The sequence below is a fragment of the Marmota monax genome, unplaced genomic scaffold (genome assembly GCF_021218885.2).
Source record: "Marmota monax isolate L192 unplaced genomic scaffold, Marmota_monax_Labrador192_F-V1.1 WCK01_AAM20220418_F8-fsc00018, whole genome shotgun sequence".
In the NCBI taxonomy this organism is placed as follows: Eukaryota; Metazoa; Chordata; class Mammalia; order Rodentia; family Sciuridae; genus Marmota; species Marmota monax.
In genome coordinates this window covers 22107168-22128499 of record NW_026692201.1, presented here as the reverse complement: position 1 = coordinate 22128499, position 21332 = coordinate 22107168, and the positions used below count along the sequence as shown (strand labels likewise).

The 21332-nt window shown below is 36.3% G+C and overlaps 1 protein-coding gene across 1 annotated transcript in view; it reads left to right on the top strand.

Annotated features, from left to right (window-relative positions):
* The window catches only part of Ell2 (elongation factor for RNA polymerase II 2), a 71467-nt gene extending 50464 nt beyond the window's left edge, over positions 1-21003 (top strand). The window contains exons 5-12 of the mRNA XM_046428812.2: positions 2593-2852; positions 7822-7946; positions 8110-8197; positions 10157-10724; positions 13548-13614; positions 16985-17156; positions 19270-19314; positions 19410-21003. Coding sequence (XP_046284768.1) covers positions 2593-2852; positions 7822-7946; positions 8110-8197; positions 10157-10724; positions 13548-13614; positions 16985-17156; positions 19270-19314; positions 19410-19526 — 1442 coding nt within the window. The 3' untranslated portion in view covers positions 19527-21003. The remainder of the gene's footprint in view (positions 1-2592; positions 2853-7821; positions 7947-8109; positions 8198-10156; positions 10725-13547; positions 13615-16984; positions 17157-19269; positions 19315-19409) is intronic.
* The last annotated feature ends 329 nt before the right edge of the window (positions 21004-21332 follow it).

Sequence of the window (21332 nt, the reverse complement as noted above, 5' to 3'; positions counted from 1 at the left end):
GCAATTCAGTGACCCAGTGTATCTGGGTTGTTCTTTCAAGCATTTGAAAAAAAAAAAAAAAAATGGGTTACGGTTTGACTGTCTAAAAGAAAAAGGAGATAAAAAGTGAAGTGCATGTATTGGGGGTGAGGGATCCAGAGGGAGATGACAGCCTGTCACTAGGCCCAGCTCTGTTTTTTCCCTGACCAGATTCTCATTTCCCATTAAACATCATACCTATTCCCCTCTTAGGGGAGTGTTAGCCTCCCTTATTTATTTCTGCCTGATTCTGGGAAGGTGGGGTTAAACCCATAGACCTTGGAGCCCCTCTGAGGCCAAGGAGCAGAGACAAAGAGAGGTTCAGAGGAGGTGGGGAAGCTGGAGCACAGCAGCAGTGCTCTCACTTTGTTTTTATTTTTATTTGCCTTGCTGGCTTGAATTCATTCCAAATGATCCATCAGTCAGCTTGGTTTGGAAAGGAGTGAAACAGGTTTCTTTCTTTTGCAAGACTTGGCAAGTGTGGAATTTATGGCATTTCCTATATTTTTATGACCCCGATCCTATTTTTTTTCTCACAAGTTCATGTTAAATTTTCAAAGAATGGTAATGTTAACACTATTACAACTGAGAAATGTCAGGTTGGAAAGTTTGAGTTTAAAATTTCATTTTAGAAATTTCAGTGTGTCCACAGACTATCAATACTGGAGAATAGTAATAATTCCCATATGGCAATATGGGAAAATATAGCTCTGTTGATTCCTACTCCTCTGTTTATTTGCTGTCTTGTTCTCATTCACTCTGTTATCAAACACTGATTCATAATCTGCTGGTAGAGAAAACAACCATAGTCCTGCCCTCATGGAGTTAACAATCTAATATGGACCAACAGCAAAACAAAGAAGTACAATGAGAAAATTTGGGTATCAATCATAGAAAATCCCATATGCTAAGTGAGCACTTCACCATTTGAGCATATCTCACTGAAAGCCTCAGATACCTCATCTGCGAAATGGGGGCAATGTTCACCTTTTCAGATTACTGAAAGATCTAATGATGTAATGTTTATGAAGCTGTTAGCATACTGTCCTCACATAACTGATGCCTGGTAAATATTAGGTCCCTTTGCATCTTACATTGATCCAGCTGTCTCTAAATTACAAAAAAAAGAAAATAAAGAAATCAGATATCTCCAAAACTCCAAGTAGTTTAATAGTTTTTCATATCATTAGACACAGTCTCCTTAATGGTGAGTTCCTTTGTTGTGCAGTACTTTGATCTGATATTTGCAATCAGTTATGTCTGAATAGTAAAGAAACAGCCTAGCTGATAGAGGTTTCCAGAGAATATTTCTCCTTTTCCTCTTTCTTGAGATAGGATGGTGTCAAGCAACTGCCAAGCATGGGGAGCCCAACATGGACAGAGTTACTCTTCATTAGAACTGATTCACCCTAGGCCACAGCTCATGAAAATTGCTGTAATTATTTATTGTTTCTAGTTGTTAGTCCTGTTCCTAATGTAATTGCCCCACATTGTACATTATTACTAGTTCTTCCCCCACTTTTAACCAGAGGGCTTGGAGTTGGGCTTAATGTGATCTAAAGGATCTGAAAGATTCTAACTCAGAAATCATAAAAGGAGGGTCTTATACATTTCATGCTACTTTCTGTCCCTTCAACAAGGAATGATTACCAGGGTCTTCGGTAACCAGTCATCTCTGGGTAGCTTCGCACATACACGTAGTATCGTGTCAGCCCACACATTTTCTATAAAGTAGCCATTTGCCAAGTGTCAGTGTTCAGTCCAAACAGAAAATGGGTTACCCACATGAATGGCCCTGGTCCATTAGGCAATGGCGTGAAGGCCTCCTTTGTACCATTTTCCATTCCTCCAACCATAATCCATCCGTTCCTTTAGTCCCAGCTCACAGAGGGCAGATCTGTTTGCCTCTGTGAGATTGTTTAGTTTGTGGGTTGGTTGATTTTATTTATTGGTTGGTGTTTTCTTTTTGTTTGTTTCTTGTTGTTATTGTTTTGATTTTTTACTTCTAGAATTTGTTATGACTTTTTGAAAAAGAATATCATTACTAGATCCCTGGTGGATGTTGACTCCCCTCTCAAGGCTTCTGAATCTGTGAAATTATTAGTCACCCAGGTTAGCCAAGAATATGCTCTTAGTGAGATTGGACAGGTTTTTCTCCTATTACCGTGTTCACTGTATTCCTTTCTGCTGTTCAGAAATGTCATATAATATGCAGATTTAAGTTCTATAAATTGGACAGGTAAGCATGGGAATTATTATGAAAAACCTACAATCTAAAAATTTCTAGTCTGTTACATTTGTGTCTATAATTATTATCCATGTGTAGCCTAGTAGCCAAATAACTATAATATGTATTTATTTCAAGAAATGATTTCATCAAAAGAAGTCCTAATTTTAGGTCATTTATTTAGAATACTTTTTGTTTGCAGGTCTCTGTAAACTAAAAAGTGAAATAAAGTGACCTTTATTTCTTCCAGAAATGAAAAAGTACCTAAATCTGAGTTGTGGAACCCAAAATGCTCATTATATTATAACCCTCAAACATGTAACATTGTCATTTCCACTGGGCTTTAGGGAAAAGAGTGCAAATTCGGAAAGCACCTCAAGCCATCTCAGATGCAGTGCCGGAGAGGAAAAGGTCAACCCCCATGAACCCTGCAAATACAATTCGAAAGACTCATGGCAGCAGCAGTGTTTCTCAGCGGCCATACAGAGACAGGGTGATTCACTTACTGGCACTAAAGACCTACAAGAAACCTGAGCTCCTGGCTAGACTACAGAAAGATGGAGTGAATCAAAAGGACAGGAACTCCCTGGGAGCAATTCTGCAACAGGTGAGGGCATCTAGGGAGAGGTCCTTCTGTATAACTTCTTGTTTAGAAGTTCACTAAGAAGGTTTATTATCATTTAATCTTGTTATTATTGTAATAGAGAAATTCAGAGTAATTTGATCAATGGTGTATGAAATATATAATTGCCTAATATTAAGTTAAATCATCTTTTTTAAGCATTTAGTCAAAAACTAATTGAAATGTGGGCTTATCTTCATGTGTATCAAACAAATTTTACCATAAAATTCCATTAAGAGTAGGCAAGGGGCTGGGGTTGTGGCTCAGAGGTAGAGTGCTCGCCTAGCATACATGAGGCACTGGGTTCAATCCTCAGCACTATATAAAAATAAAGATATTGTGTCCACCTATAACTAAAAAATAAATATTTTTTAAAAAAAGAATAGGCAAGAAGTTCTCTTCTGCCTTTAGTCTCAAATCACCTAAACTTTTGCCTTAATTTTCATTTGTTTATGTATAGGTAAAGTTATACAGTGTATTTTGTGGTCTTTGGTAAAAGCCAGAATATTTTTGTCACTACATAATTTAGAATGTCTCCTGCCTTGAATACTACTTGCTACCCTCACTGCCCTGCCTTTTTCTACCACCAAGTGAGCCAATGTCAGTCCCATGTCTGCATTAAATTATGTGTTAATACTCTAAGCAGTATTAGCTGTGATGAGTTCAGTATATAATCTGAGCAGTATTAGCTGTGATGAGTTCCCTTGAAATCACAAGCTTAAGTATAATAATAAGCCATTCTTTTAAATTAAGTCAATAGTTTGTCAGATTGTTAATTTCCTGTATTTTTCATACTGGCTTCAGATCCACCATAAATGTGATCCATCTCTGTTTTTTCTAAAGCAATAACATTTCCAAATTTAAGTTGTTCTTAAATTCCATCATTTAAAAAAAAACCCTATAGGCTTTCATCTGTTTTTCAAAGAATAACACTTTTAAGTCTGTTTTTTATTAATACATTTCTTATATTCAAGATATAATACTACATGTTATAAAAGAGAAAAACCATCAACTCCAGTTCAGGATTAGCCGTCCCCCTATACACCTCTGTCTGCCTCAAGGATCTTTATTAAACCCACTGAACATATTTTAGAAACAATTTAAATCCATATATCCCATAGAAGGTTTAAGAGCTCCAAAGAAAGGATGAAAGAAAAAATGAGGATGAGAGTGTGTTCAGTCTTACATTTGAGGAAGTGAAAATCAGGTTACATTTGATAAAATACTTGGTACTTGCACCTCCAGAAAGGTTATGGATTACTTTCTAGGTTAATGGATGGAGAGGGAAAAATAATGGCAGAAGGGGTTCTCATAGAGGCCAATCATAGTTGTATGGTCATATGTATGTAGATAGATATATCTAAAAATGTAGATATACTTGACCTCTGAGCAATTGGGACATAGAGTTATTAGGATTGGTTGGTAGAATCTAATGTAAAGACTCATCCTTCCTGTATATTAGAATACTCCAGGGAGCTTTTTTTAAAATGCCAGTGCCAGAATTCCACCCTATAGCAACGAATCCAAGGGTCTGAAAATAGGGCCTGGGCACTGATATTGCATAAAACTCTTGAGAAATCTAATGTATGATATGGGCTGAAAACATAGATACAAGGGCTACTTACATCTATCATTTGGGGGGCATTTGCTATGTGCTAGGCAATGCACTTGTGCAATCTCATTTAATCCTCAGAAGGAAGTTAGCAAAAGCATATTTAGAATTTTTACTTAAAACAATTACCCCCATGTTTCTTTTCCTGAACACTCCTGATAGCTAACATAAAATGACTTGTGCACCAATGAAACTAAAAGTAAGCATGAAAGAGAAAGGGAAAAAAAAATAACAAAATACTTAAATCATTCAAAAATTGGTTGGTCTGTCCCAAAGAAGCCAGCTGGCAAACAAGTGGCCTAAAATGATCAGTCATGGTTTTTCTTTGTCAATAAAGATATCTGCTGATTCGTTGCTTATATAGTTGTTTTTTGTACCCTGTAAACATTATTAATTCATCAAAGTAATAGCTTTCTAAGGTAAACTAAGCTGCTAGCACCTAGTGAAATTTAAAAGCTTGTACCTGAATTTTAAAATGCTTGACATCCATCAGGAAATCTGGATTGTTACTAAAATGGTATATATTTATAAAGCTTTTTCTTAGAATGATGGTTTTCCTGGAGAAAAAATAAATTTTAGAAATCAGAAAAGCAACTAGATAAATCTGAATAATGTTCTTCTTAAGCTTAACATTTGGCTATTTGGCTCAAGCTTAACATTCATTTATTCTACTCATTTTAAGTATAATTGGCCTTCCATATCTACTGGTTCCATATCTACAAATTCAACCAACTGTGTATCAAAAATATTCAAAATAAAATTACATCTGTACTGAACATACATACTTTTTCCTTGCCTTTATATGCTAAACAATACAGCATAACAACTATTTAATAGCTTATCCATTATATTAAATATAATAAGTAATTTAGAGATTATTTACAGTATATGGGAGAATACTAAAAATCTATACCACTTTATATAAAGAACTTGAGCACCCAAGGATTTTGATATTTATGGGGGTCTCAGAACCAATTCCTGTGGATACTAAGGCATGTCTGTATCTGGAATGTGCTAGGTACTGTTCTAAATATTGGAATCCCAAAATGACTCCGACAGATGATCCCTGCCCTTCTGGAGTATATTTGGACAATTTCAGGAAGAACAGGGAGTTTGGAGGCTCTGGGAAAGAGACCTGCTACTTCCAGCAGGGAGTTCAGGGAACCTTTTTGGGCAAAAGACAGGAACAAGAGTCAGTACTCCTGAGGAAGAAAAGGTTTGGTGTGTTCAGGGTAGAACAGAGAAGAGGATACAGAGACCAAATTTCAGAGGACTTTTTATGGTCATAGGTGAGGAGCTCAGATTTCTTTTGAGTGAGGAAGGAAACCACTATAAAACTTTACTCAAGAATATGCTGTAATCTGATTTATACTTTCAATAAGGCCACTCAGACTTCAGTGGCAAGAATGGCTTGGGCAGGGGGAGGGGTAAAAAAAGAGGATAGAGGTGGGGGTGGAGGTTCAGGCAAAAGCTGAAGAGAAAGATCACTTACATAAGCCTGCTACAGAAATCCAGATATGAAGAGTTAGTGGCTTGGTCTGGTGGGAATGGTGGAGATATTTTATCAGATTAGATATATTTTGTAGTAAGACTTGCTAAGGGCCTTGGTGCTAGGAAAGAGTGAGGGAAAGAATGGAATCTGTGATTATAACTAGGCTTTTGTCTAGAATAGCTGAATAGATATTCAACCCCTGACTGAGATAGGAAGGGATGGAAAAGGAACAGGTATAAAGTGGTGTGGAGTGGTGGTCAGAAATTCTGTCTTACATCGATTCTCTTTGAAAGATGTCCAGGTAATTGCACATGAATAGGTAATTATATACAAGGGTCTGGTGTTCAGAGAACATTTGAGTCTTGAGCCATGAATTAACAGCATATAAAGAGGGCATTGAAAGTCAGTGGACTAACGTCATCTTAGAAGGAGATAAAGATAATGAAGACAACAGGTCAGAAGGCAGACACTGAGCATTCCATCCTATAGAGCAGTGAACAAAGGGGACTTAAGAAAGAAAAGGTGCTGCAGGAGGAGAAAGAAGGGTAAGAATATCCTAGTACAGAAGCCTAGAGAAGGGATTCTGTGGGGTGGGTGTTGGCATGTGTAGTGCCAAGGATAGTAGAAAATCAAGGGACTATTATATTTTTTCCACTTAAGACACTTCTGATAGTATGTATTCTATGTTAATTTATTTGCAAATTTGAATTTTCAGATAAGTGTGCTGTGTTCTAGTTTATACCAACTTTAATATTAGATTACTATTCAGCTAAGCTATGAGAAAAGCATAAACTATGCTTGATAGTTCTTTTAAAAGACACACTAAAAAGTCAAGTTATTTATAAAGAACATATCCAAAGTAAGTGACAGGCAGGAGTATCTTGTTCCTAGCCTTAAAAGTTACTTTTGAATAAAATACCACAAAATATTTGGATAAAGAAAATAAAAAAAAAAAAAAAAAGTTACTTTTGGTTTGGCACCTGAAACCATGCATTTGTGTAGTTAATGGATTATAGGCCTTGACACTCTAGGAATTGTAGTTAAGGGATAGGAAAAGATTACATTTGGGGATAAACCATTTGGCTAATAACAGTTATTTGGGTTTTTCTTTAGTTTATATTTCCGTTTATCGGTTTGCGGGAATTTTAAGGACTGGGTTCTTCAGGAGACCTGGCAGATAAAGGAGCAAACTTGGTTATTAAAAAAAAAAAAAAAAAAAAAGACATGGTTATCAGAATTGATACAATTTATAAAGGCAGTTTCTGTTGCTAGCTGAAAGGACACTTTTGTAACCCATTTGGACACTGTTTTCTTCTTAATACAAGTGATGGAGGATTTTTTTCTTGTGGTGCTGGGAATTTAACCCAGGGCCTCACGCTTGCTAGGCCAGAATTTTACCACTGAGCTCATCCCCAGCTTTGGTCAAGGCTTTTTATTATGACTCAAAAGTAATGGAGTTAATAACAGGAAGTAAATGATGATGATATAACTGCTTTAGATTCCTAGAAAACTTTATTTAAAATTTATTTCCCCCATTTTTTTCCCCTAATGTGTGCTTACTATATGATTGGAAATTTAACAGTTCAGTAGCCACCCAGGAAAAAAACATTCAGCTCAGCTTATAAAGTTTTAATTCCTTCTGTTTTCTTTTCTTTCTTTCTTTTTTTTAACCTTCTCAAAATGAAGTTTTGAAATAAGGATGATGAAGAAAGAACAGCATTTTTTAAGATCTGGCATGTACAAAGTCAGTCCCTTTGTGGTCAATTGGTTTAATTATTTTTAATATAAATCCTGAAGATTACCTTTTTTAGCAAAAATATCTAATGATCTGTCTTTACACCACACATTAGGTAGCCAATCTGAATCCAAAAGACCTCTCCTATACTTTAAAGGATTATGTGTTTAAGGAGCTGCAGCGAGACTGGCCAGGATACAATGAAACAGACAGACGGTTATTGGAATCAGTGCTCTCTAGGTAAGCTTTTTCCTTTTACTTATTTATTTTTTAATAATACAAATAATTATTTTGGTCACTGTTATTTTAGTGTTGAGGTGGGAAAGAAAAGCAAGGTTGAACTTTCTATCATGAACATTTTAAAGTTCTCTTTAATTACCTGGAACATGTGTGTCCTTTACAGAAAACTAAATTCATCTCAGAATTCTGCTGGCCCCAGCCGTTCAGAATCTCCCATATGTTCTAGTAGAGATTCTGCATCCTCTCCTCAGGTATGTCATAAAATTATAAAACCACAGAATTGACATGGACCTCAGGGGACAGCTAGTCAGGTCCTCTGATTTGTAAGTGAGGGAAATGAGGCCCAGAGACCGCACAGGTTGCCTTTGTAAAGCCACCCAGCTGGTTCATGGCCAAGCTCAGCCTAGAACTCAGGTCTCGGCTCTCATCCCAGAAGTGTCCCCTCTGTGCAGCACTACTGGTCAGATTACTTAACACACATACCTTGCTTTCCATTTTTAAAGTTTACATTTTGTTGTAACATTATCTACTTTCTAATTTGGTCACTAGAAGACTTATCTAGTTCCATTTAATTCACAGATTGTATGGAAAATTAAAGATATTTAATTTTGTCTGAAACATTTTCTAGAAAAATATTCTTGGGGAAAATGTATTTATAATAAGCAAATAATTTTTAAAATTATGTCTTTCTCATATATGTGTTATCTTAATATTCTTTTCAGTGGGTTCTAATCAAAATACTCTATTCCAGTTTAGAATTCCCCTGAAATATAGCCCATCCCAGAAAAGGTTGGGCAAGCCCTGGGCAGCGCCGGAGTCCCAGCTTTCTGGTTCTCAGCTCACCAGCTAGCACTGAAACTTCCTGAGAGAGTGAGTTCTCAAGGAGAGTTTCAGTGTCCAGACACATTGGACAGACAGTGGGAAGACCTCCCCACCTCCTATTGCAGACACAGGGTTCTCTTTCTCCTCTCTTTCCCCACCCTGCAAGACCCTGCTCCTAAGAATTAGGGAGAAGCAGACAGATGTGTAGAAAAAAATAAGCTTGCCCTGGGCAAAAGGCTATTCATACCACAGAAAATGTTAGAAACCTATTGTGAAGGATGCAAGGGGGGTGGGGGAGAGCATTTCCATCCTTGCATATATATTGTGTGTGGAAGCCTCATTTTTTAAAATATTTTTTAGTCATTGATGGACCTGTATTTAATTTATTTATTTATATGTGGTGCCGAGAATTGAACCCAGGGCTTCACACATGCCAGGCAAGTGCTCTACCACTGAGCCACTACCCCAGCCCCTGAAAGCCTCACTTTAATGCCAACTACTAAAAAGCTACTTCTACTCTGATCAGATTACATACCAAGTACCAAGTAAATGGTACTGAACTGAAATAAATTAGTGGGTTTATTATCTATTATTTTCTTTCAAGCTAAAATATAAGCTATAACATTACATTTAAACATAAAAATAGACTTACGTTTTATACTTTTTGAGCTTCAATACTATTGCTACTGCTAGATTAAACTAATATTAGCATGATTTTTAAAGTATTTCATAATTTTAATAGATCAGTTATGAACTTCCAGTTACCAGTTTAGAATATGATGAAGAGACATGTAAAATTTTAAAAATTAAATAGCTTTTTAGCAATGACAGAGATACTTAGAGAAATTACCCTGAAAGTGCTAGCTGTACTCACTCTAAAACAGATGAAATGATAAATGATAGCCAAAATATTCATAACTGGAGCATTTTAGAACATTAGAGATTAAAAGGGCATGGGCATCTTCCCTTTTACCTGAACTTGTTAGTTCTCAGTCAAATGGTAAAAATTGCTTTCTCTTCTTATTTACTAGAACTGGACTAATGTGGAGGGTGGCTGTCTCTATTTAATAGTGGTCTAATCCTCATAAATCAGCATAGTCTCTTAGGAACTTAGAATAAGACTGCATAGACAAAAATAATTGAGTATCTCCGCAAAATATGTATTTGCCAGGTTCTGCTTTTGACATTAGACATTTAAATTTGTTTTCCTATTGGTTTGGTTTGGGGGTTGTCATAGGGTTTGTTTTGTTTTTGCTTAAATTTGGAGAAGGGTTAGTATGAATAAGAATACTCAGTTGTTTAACCAATTATATATAATATATATATATAGTGAATTTATTGGATTTTATTGCAAACCAGCTCACTTTTTTCCTTCCCCCTCCCTCCAGAAACGACCTGTGGATTCAGAGTTTATTGATCCTTTAGTGAATAAAAAAGCTCGAATATCTCACCTGACAAATAGAGTACAGCCAACATTAAATGATCATTTGAATCCCACCAGTGACAAATCTGCTGCAGGTCTCCCGCCGCCCCCTGCAGCTGCTGCCATCCCCACCCCTCCACCGCTGCCTTCAACTCACCTGCCTGTCTCAAATCCTCCTCAGACTGTAAATTCTAACTCCAATTCCCCTAGCACTCCAGAAGGCCGGGGGACTCAAGACCTACCCATTGACAGTTTTAGTCAAAATGGTAGTATCTATGAGGACCAGCAAGACAAATATACCTCTAGGACTTCTCTGGAAACCTTACCCCCTGGTTCAGTTCTACTAAAGTGTCCAAAGCCTATGGAAGAAAACTATTCAATGTCTCACAAAAAGTCCAAAAAGAAGTCTAAGAAACACAAGGAAAAGGACCAAATAAAAAAGCATGACATTGAGACTATTGAGGAGAAGGAGGAAGATGTTCAAAGAGAAGAAATTGCCAAGCTGAGTAACTCCAGTCCAAATTCCAATGAAGGTATAAATGAACTGAAGAACATACTATTCACAAATCTGAAATTATACTGCTTATAATTAATAATGTTCTTTAAGCAAATCACCTTCTATTTAATTATTGATCTTAATATTGCACTTTTTTTTTTTTTTGGTACCTGGGATTGAACCCAGGACCATTTAACCACTGAGCCCCATCTACAGCCCTTTTTATTTTTGAGTCAGGGTCTCAGTAAGTTGTTTAGGGCCTTGCTAAGTTGCTGATGCTGGCTTTGAACTCATGATCCTCCTGCCTCAGCCTCCTGAGTCACTGGGATTATAGGCATGCACTGCACCATCATACCCAGCTAACTTTGCACTTTAAAGCAGATTTTTTTCCTTAATTTTATACTGTCATTTTTAGGTTCTTTTTCATCAACTGTTACACATAATTTCCATATTTGTTAGTAAGATAATGGCATTTGAAAGTGACCCTGTCATCCTCCAGAACCTCCTTTTAGTTGTTGATGGACCTTTGTTTTTTTTTAATATTTATTTTTTAGTTGTAGTTGGACACAGTACCTTTATTTGACTTATTTAATTTTATGTGGTGCTGAGGATCGAACCCAGGGCCTTGCATGTGCTAGGCGAGTGCTCTACCGCTGAGCCACAACCTCAGCTCCAGAGCCTCCTTTTAGAAGGTAGACTTTGATACTCTTCTCCACGTTTGTTAGGACATTGTACATGTCAGTTATATGCCATATCATGACGATTATATGCCATTCTTAAACTGATTTAACTAGACACACAATTAGCAATAGAAATATTCATTTTTTCCTTTCTCAGAGAAATGGGGGGTCACCCCTGCTTTAATTAATTTTAGCATAAGGGAAATGTCATTATACAACAGGCAAGGTATAATTATATTTGCAGATCTATAACATCATCTTCATTTGCAGTGAAAGCAGTTTGCCTTTTACAAGGCTATTAGCTATTATTAGCTAGATAGACATTAAGTTTTTATCTTTTGATGGGGAGGTTGTTTTCACCCTTGAAGTTCTGTTTTAGAAAGCTAATATCTATAGTTATTCATAAAATTAACCTGATCAGGCTTTAGGAAACTTAAAAACCAATATCTAGAGACCTGAGAAGCTTAAAATAACTCTACCTCTAAAGAAAGTTAAGCAGTAGACAGACTGCTTACCTAAGGCATACTTATTTTGAAAATCTAATGACAAATTTAGATTTTTCTTACTTACAAAAATTATCTTCTAAATTTAATGTCTTGCATGCCAGCACATAAAAGATCCAAATCTGTCATTTAGCATCACTGCCTGTTTTAAACCCAGATGTAACTGACCATTTTACCACAACAGAAAAGCCCTGATTGTTTCCTTTTGGTGGTACTTCAAAAGGAGTTGTAGAATACAATTGCACAGTGACTTGTTTACCTGGATTGTGTATACTGAATGGCAAAACATATCTGTTGAAATATTTAGATCAAGTTGTACTATAGAATGGCCTGAGAGGTAGGCATAAGCTTTTTTCCCCTCCAACACTCTTGTCTTTGAATTTGTCAGGTAAGGAAAAGTCATGGAGGAGTAAAACTACATGCTCAAAGTTAATGAGCCAGGTTCCCAGGCATACTCCACTCTCCACGTTCCCCACCCCCAATGGGTGATCCTAAGACACTGCCTAGTGCCAGTTGGACTGGATTCCAGTGTGCTGAGACCTACAGCACAGTCTTGAGTATTCTCAGACTTTGAGACCTGAAAGGCAGACCTGGTCTCTTTGCATCCTTCCCTAAGGGTATGCAGAAATGCCTTTCAGAGCAAGTGGGATCCTCAAACCAAGGGAAGATCTGACCCACATCCTCTATATCTGCTGGGATTTCTCTGGTGTCTGTGGCAAGGGAAAGTGTACTGCACTTGATGCTGTCCCTTGAAGACTCAGGCTGTTGTACAAACATATGCTTCTGTACCCAAGCTTGAATCAAATGTGTGTAGCTAAACAATTATCATAGCTCTATGCAATTTATTTAGTGTACTTTGCCCTTCAAAATATATGCATTTATTTTATAATGAACATACATGTTTTGCCAACAGATTAGGGTTCGAGTTATTTACTTAACTATACTTTGAATGATTAAAAAAATTACCCCAATGAGAAGTCCAAGCATAGCCCCTAGAAATTGTACATTTAAATAAACAGAATACTGAGCACTTATATACTTTAACTGCATAGTCATGAGTGACTAGGACTTTTTTTTCCCCTTTGGTTCTAATAATAATGATCTGTTTCATATTATGAGGAACAAAGATAGTATATAAATCAACATTCAATAATACCTTATTTTAAACTGATGGGGAAACTTCCTACCCAATTCTACTGACTGCATATAAGAAAGGGGAGCAATAAAAATACAGTGACCAAAGCAGTCTGCTACCTGACTTTATTGTCTCATCTGCCTTGTTTGAATCCTATGAAAAGTAGATGTTGATGTAAAATTTGTATCTCCCATTGTCTGGCTGCATCTGCCACCACAATCTTTGAATTGCTGGGCAGATGCCACAACTGTTGTTGAAAGAATAGAAGAGTGACCTTGGGTTAAGATGGAATTCCTTTATTGTGCAGACACTGCAGTAGCCAGGGTGCTTTAAATGCCTGGCGTGGGTTCTGCTGGCGCTGGTCATAGGGCCTCTATTGTTCGTGTTCAATTGTATTCCTTGCTCACTGTTGCTTATTGAGATAGAAGAATAGAATTTGAGGAAAAGTGTTCCAGATGTTTCTAATCTATTTTAGAATTACAGGCATTTGATAACCATGCTGGTTGATGAACACTCTGATTTTTTTTCTTTTTCTTTCATAGGAGTTAAAGCGGGTTGCACTGCCTCCATGGAGCCTTCTTCAACAATTGAACTCCCAGATTATTTGATGTAAGTTCATCTGTCTGCCAATGGAGAGAGCTGTTTAATTTTAGAAAGTTTGCAAATTCTTTTTCCCATAATTTGCAAATCAAAAAAGTAAAAAATTCTAGAAATAGAGTCCTGGAGCCACCCCTGCAATTGAAAGGCTGCCATTAAGCCTGCTTGTCCCAAATCCACCCTTGTCTGCATGAGCAGGTTGTGCCTCCCCCTGCTCTGAGCTGTGTTCATTGGCCTTAAGTATAGAGAAGCCTGTCCTTTGTTCCAGGGCCAGGCCAAGCTTTTGATTATGGAAGATTTCAGGGATCTGACTCTTCAAGCTGACAGTCTGTCAGTGCACAGCCATTCACTCAAGCCCCCCAAAGGGATGGTATATTATTGACAAAGTGCTGGAACCTCTGCACTTAATAATACAAATACAGATAAGTTGGGTTTTGTTTAAACAATTTTCTGCCCTCAAATTAAGAGAATAGTAAAATTAGGTCATTTCACTTTAGTATCAGTTATAATGTTTTTCTTGTTATGACAACAAGTTGCAAAACAGTAAGCCAGGGACATTTTTGTAACTGGTTATCACAGAAATTGTAACGTGGACACATAATTCTAGCTTTTTTACAGAATAAAAGGCTTCTGTAAGGAGAAAATAATTAAGTTGCAAGAGCCTGGAAAAAATGAGAGTGAAAGAGCAAAGAGATCTGACTGCAGATAGCTTTGAAAATGAACAAATGTGCAAAATAACTTGAATGTAGAATGGAGAAAATAGCATCTAGGCTGTATGAACATTTTTGCCCCTATTAGTGGCATCTAATGGTGGATAAAGTTAAGCTATACAGGTTAGCCTTGCTCATTTCCAGAGGAGAGAACATTTTAGATTTGAAGTGTGTTGTTTCTGCTTAACTGTAGTCTGAAAGCTATACTTATTGGGGAGTGAGACCACATGAAACCATAATGCTGGTTATCATCTCTTAACTAACAGGAGCCTGAGAAACTGTGCTGAGTACTCTGTCATCTGAGGCAGTGTGTGGTTTCAAAGTTCTGTGGGCGAACCCTTAAAAGTAACCACCTCTGAGTGACCCAGGAAGGTCTACAGCCAGGCTTCCCAGACAGCTCCTGGCTCCACTGCTTGGAGTGTGTGTGTGTGTGTGTGTGTGGGGGGGGGGGGGGGGGGGGTCCTCGCTCTAACTGCAAACCCACTCCTCCTTAAAAGTCTTCTGAAAGTTGTCCCCTCTAGGATGCTGCTTGAATGATCTGTGATGGATTTTGAATCCCTCTTTTATCATAGTGAAAAATACTCGTTATGTATGATGAAATCATGTGGGGAGACTCAAAAATATTCTAAACTTTCCCCATGGATTCAAAGCTGTTGCTGTGTTTTGCCAACCTAATTAGTTAATTCTATATATAAAAAGCTTTTTTAGGTTACTGTTCCTACCTCAGTGCATCTCTATGTTAATCACATTTCCAGTGCTCTGATTTATGCTTGATTTATTTAGATAAAAGCAACTTATTTTAACAACAAAAAAAATTGTTTTCATATAAATATAGCAAATTATCTAAAAGTAATGAGAAAATTACCCAAAACACAGAACTTAAGTTGCCTCTTAAGAAAATCAAAAGAACTTAGTATAAAACCTAAATGATTAGCCTTTGAATAATTCATACTTAACTACAATGTTACTAATTTTTATATAATAACATGTTTAAATGGTTGTTCCACAGTATTACTAATTTTTACCCAATAAGAATATTTTTGTTACTTGTGCTTATGAGTTATCCAGACTGTTTAAATTTTTATTCCATCACTGCTTCAAGAATCAACTGTAAAACTGTAACAATTTTGTTAAAAATAGTGAAATGGTTTTTGTTCAAATGCCAGTATAAGCAAATAAACAACACCATTTGGGGCCAGTTTGGTATTTTTCCCTAAGGAAATTGTTAAATGAAATACTGAGGGTGTGATTTTGAGAACATGGGATAAATATATTATACAACAAATTAAATGTGAGTTTTGAGATTGGTTCAGCCATTTTGCTTATCCCCAGAAACCTCTTTCCCTAGGGGCTCCCTCTGGTGTGCAGTCAAGGCAGCCCATATCTAGGAGAACTGTTTCCCAGCTTGGCTGCCTGGGCTCTTTTTACAGCTAAGGCAACAGCAGGGCGGCTCTAAATCAGCATACGACTGCTGTCTCAATTACACTTAGAAAATTAAACCTCCACACTGTCTAACTCAGCATGAATAAAAATATTAATGAGGACACTAAGTTTGCTCACTGCATCACTTTTCTCACATTTCCAGCTAGGCATCTATGATAGAGCAATTTAAATAAAACGGCTAAGATTATATAAAACCAAATGGAGAGGACTCAACTCCAAGATGTTACACAGTGAAAAATAAATGTGTATCCCAGGGTACATCCCAAAGCTCCTCCACCTGCCTGAAAAACCTCTTTTTTTTTTTTTTTTTTTTTGTCTAATAGTCAAGGGAATTTTGCATTTCATGAGAGGAGCACAGAGTACAAAGAACCAGGTCAGATATGATCCCCGTTCCCAGATCCACAAATAATAGTTTTAATATTAAAATGTCTTTAATTTTAAAAACTATAAGTAACTCCCTTTTTATATTTTTTATATTTGCCTAATCAGAAATATGAGGAAAGAGGTAAAGAGAGCTAGCTGAAGACCCTTTGTTAAGGAGTTCTGCTTGCTACAGGTCTGAAAGGCTAAGAGACAGACTCCCTCATAAAGCCGTGGATCCAGGGACAGTTTTGACCCCAGCATTCCAACTGCAAGACATTTTTCTGGTGTCTGTTAATCCGTCAAGTCTTTCTGTCTCTGTGCAACTTATAATAAATGGGCTGACCTCTACCACTGGTGTGGTAGTGAATTGTTTAGGCTAAAGAAGAGTTCAAGAAGCCAAATCTGTGTAAATACTTTTTTTTTTCTTAATGTAGTTGCACTTTAATTCTGTTGCCACTATATCTTTTTCACATTTGCTCTCCTTCATTGAAGCTTTTAAACCCTCCTGTGTGATCTTTTTACTTGGAAGTTTCTTTGAAAAAGTGACCTAGCAACAGAATAATGGCAGAGCAGCATTAAATACAAATAATGCATACATGGATATAGTTTCTAAATATTTGGTTTAAATCTCAGACTTGAGGGGTTGGGGTTGTAGCTCAGTGGTACAGCACTTGCCTCGCATGCATGAGGCACTGGATTCTATCCTCAGCACCATGTTAAATTAATTAATTAATTAATTGATTAAAGATATTATGTCCATCTACAACTAAAACATACATACAATTTTTTTAAAAAACCTCAGACTTGTGTAGTCATATTGGTTCTATAGCTACTCTCCATTTACATTTTTCTTCTCTTCTCATTAGAAAATACATTGCTATTGTCTCCTATGAGCAACGCCAGAATTACAAGGATGACTTCAATGCTGAGTATGATGAGTACAGGGCTTTGCACGCCAGGATGGAGACGGTAGCTAGAAGATTTATCAAACTGGATGCGCAACGGAAACGCCTTTCTCCAGGCTCAAAAGAGTACCAGGTAAATGGATTTGTTCCTAGATGGACAGACTTTTACATTTTACTCCTTTCTTTTCCTACTGTACCCAACCCCAGCCATCCCACTGACCTTTAGAACAAGTCCTCTTACTGACCAGCATCTGCTGCTTTAGAAAACTAAATATTTTAAGCACTTCTGAAATCAAATAAACACAGCAGAAAATCTTTGTGCCACTACAATATAATATATAGTGTACTTCTTAAAAACAAACCAAATACAACTAAGTAGGGGAAAAATGATCTTGGGATACATTTCAATATTTGATTACACTGTCCACTCAATTTGGTGCTTTGCTCCAAAACTATGCTATTTCAAATAAATTTTTTAATTATTATTTTTTAAAAACCTAGTCTGAGCCAAGCATGGTGGTACATACCTGTAATGCAGGAACCTAAGGCAAGAGGATTATAAATTCAAGCCAGCCTGGGCTACTTAGGGGACCCTGTCTCAGAAAGAAAAGGACTGGGGAGTAGCTGAGTTGTAAAGCACCCCTGAGTTCAATCCCAGTGCCACAATCAGTCAACAAAATAAAAACCCCAGTCTGACATAAATTAGGTACTGTACAAACACAGAATATAAAGGAGGTGAAAACTACAGAGATTGGGGTTTAAATGAAGACAAGTGTGCTATTTCCAATCATTCCAGAGCCTGATGCTTGTTAACCAATATTAGTATGTTTTTGCTTTGCTACCTTACATGGTAATATAACTATAGCTAACAAAAAGAAGTAGACTCCTGACCTGTCTCCTGATTTTTTTTTAATTCTTAGCAAAAACATTGATAGAAATTAATACTTCCATCCTTGCGTAAGCCAGATCACCTTTTCCCACTTACAGCCATAGAGGATATGGTGCCTCTCTCCCAGCCCATTGCCACTATTCTGACTGCAACCTGTGTGAGAAAATGATTGTTTCCCCACAACAGGCAAAAGAGCCCAAGAGCATTTGTGTTCTAGAGATTGCTTATGTCTTATAATAGTGGACATTAATCTCTTCAATAAGCTGGTAAGAGGAACCTCTTCAGTAAGACTTTGGGAGAGGAATCAGTGTTTGTGGGTAGGAGACGTTAGTGATATAATAAGTTTGAGGTTTATTTTTTCCCTATATAGTTATTTTCCAATGTACATTATTTTACTTAAACTAAAATGTAATTCCAAGTACTGCTTAGTCGTAGCTCTGCGTTTGATACTTGTGTGACCTTGGGCAGGTTACTTAATGCCTCTTTGACTCAAATCCCTATCCACAAAATGGAATAAGGATAGGGTTGTTGTGAGTACTAAATGTAAGTAAGCACTTGTCAACTGCTCAGATCCAAGTCTGATATCTGGTACATGAGGACTAGCTAGCTATTTTTGCCCAGCTACCTGATCTTCTCCCTGCCCCAGTGGATGTCACCACTAATGGCTTCCAGTATATTCTTTCAGAAGTGTGTATTATATGTGTGTGTATGAAATGCATATATGTATGTATATACCCAAGTAAATTTGCATATCTAATATATTTAATTGAATCTACGATTTCTTCAGTTATAGGTTGCATTATTTTATTATGTCCAAGTAATTTAGAGCATGATACATTATTGTTTATCCTGGTTTCATTAAAATGAAAAGAAATTCAAGTCTTAAAAACAATGAAATTCTTAGAATATATTAGTCATTCTGTTTGTCCTTTTAAGTAAATGCATTCAAATTGTCCATATTATTTTGCACTAACCAATATAATTTATCTAAAAATATTTTTGTATCACTACATAGAGTATTTCCATATGTTCTAGTGTCCTCTTATTATCTTTTGTATTGATTGATGAACATTTTGATATTGTTTGCCATCTTTTGCTTTACAGACAGTACTGCAGTGAATAACCTTGCATATGCATCATTTTACTCAGGGACAAATAAATCTGTAGTATAAGTAGAATTGCTGAGTCAGTTTTGCATTGACTGTTTTGATAGCTGTTGCCAAACTGCTGTCCATAAAGATGTACCAAGTTATATTCTTTCATTGCTATTTCCTACATCCTCCCTGAATACATATTAGCTATTTGTTGCCAAAAAAAAAAAATTCCTCTTTTCTAATTCTGATTTTTAATTTTGTAGAATGTTCATGAAGAAGTCTTACAAGAATATCAGAAGATCAAGCAGGTAGGTATCATCACTGTTGGTTTGTTGACTTGTGGTTGAGAAATGTTATAAATTTTGCAACCTAATTCCTCACTGTCTTTTTTCCCCACCTGCAGTCTAGTCCCAATTATCATGAAGAAAAATACAGATGCGAGTATCTTCATAACAAGCTGGCTCACATCAAAAGACTAATAGGTGAATTTGACCAACAGCAAGCAGAGTCATGGCACTAGAACTCTGCTTGGACCAGAAGATGTGAATAAACTTAAGCTTATTTATTTAAAATTCCAAATGAGTTGCTCTAGATTCTAAAAAGATGAAACTTTGCCTGTTGAAAGTTTCAGTATTAGTAAACTTGAGTTACTTTTTTTCCCCATTTTACTTTGCTTCCCTGCATTTTAAAGCTGCTTTTTCTGGTCCTTTTTCCCTCCTTTCAAGACTTGTGTTTGTTAATAGAAATAATTTTTTAGATTTTGGGGATCCAGTGTCTATACTTCAAATCAGTTTTTTTCCTTGAAAACTTGTGTTTGTCATTAGAAATTATTTTTTGTAGATATTGGGGCTCCAATATCCACACTTAAAAGTTGTGTGTGTTTAAAAAACAAAACAACAGTAATGTGCAAGGTGAAATGCTTTTGGATAAACATAAGCCTATTTTCTGACCTTTCTTAATGCGAACTCTTTGCCTTAAATGGTAGAATATTTAGAAATTTGCACAAAATACAAAAAAATTAAAACATTGTTTTGGAGGGTTAAAAATAAAGTTGTATGAGTATGTTTTTGTGTATAATTGTATACACAGGTATACAGGCTAACTTGATCTGAAATATTAAATCCGCCCTGCAAGTTAACCCCCCATTACAATGGTTGCCTTAAGGTGTTTGTTAGTTGTGTACCTAGTGTGGTTAATCATTAGCTACACTGCTTCCCAGTGATTAGAGCAATGGGAAGCATACTGTGGCCTACCAGCGTCTGGAAGCATGTGCCCAACCTGTATGTGTGCAGAGGTGATGTGGATGTGAGCGTGCATGAAGGAAAAAAGCTGCTACTCTCAGTAGGCCAAACGCTCAGGTTAAACAACTGACGAGTGTTACTGTAGGGTTTGTTTTTTGTTTTTGTTTTTTCCTGTCAAATTGCTACTTCTATTGTGGAAGACAAAAGCATTTCCATTTCAACAGTTTGTCAGCTTTATTAATGTTGGGCAAAAATTGATATGTTATAAAAATTAAACAGATCTATAGTTTTGGGGCAAAATTATAAAATTAAATGTGTAGGTAAACTATTTATATACTGCTATAAAGTATTTTTTGAAGAGAGATATGCAAAGAAGCTATTACCTACATGAGATGTATATTTAAAGATTTTTTCATCCTGGATGCCAGGAATATAAAAAAAGAGCGGCTATATTTAACCATAACATACTGTGATTCATCAAACAGCACAAACTTTCATTTCATGGAGTTTATCTGTTAACGTTGATTTAAACTATCACTTGTTTTATCATGTGGGAACATAAGTTATGTGGTCAAAAATATAAGGATTTTGAACTAATGTTGATTCAAGTTGTGTTGTCTTATTGTATTGTCTTTTCAAAGTGCTGCCAGTTGAAAAGGGAAGCATTATGTTTACAAATCTGTTTTGAAATGTTTGCCAAAATTTTTGGTAGTATCTTTAATAAAGATGTTTGTCTTCAGCATCCAAGAAAACAAATGACTTTGTCGTGTATCACTGTAAACCAGAACACGTTGGTATCTAGGAGACATGAGAGAATATGTAGATTTACTTTTCTCTTTGAAGTTCTTTCCTAAACATTGACTAGAACAATTAGATAACATACTTAAAGTACACAGACTATACAAAGAATGAACAAGACTCTTTTGCAACTGTAAAACATTGAGGCAGAAATTTGATTTCTATGTAACATGGACTTCCTAGGGAATTCTGTTTCTTTTAGCCCTGAGATCCCTTGGGCTTTTCCTTTTACCTCAGATTTGGTACAATCATTATTAAATATTATTACTAACTTTCAGTTGAAAAAA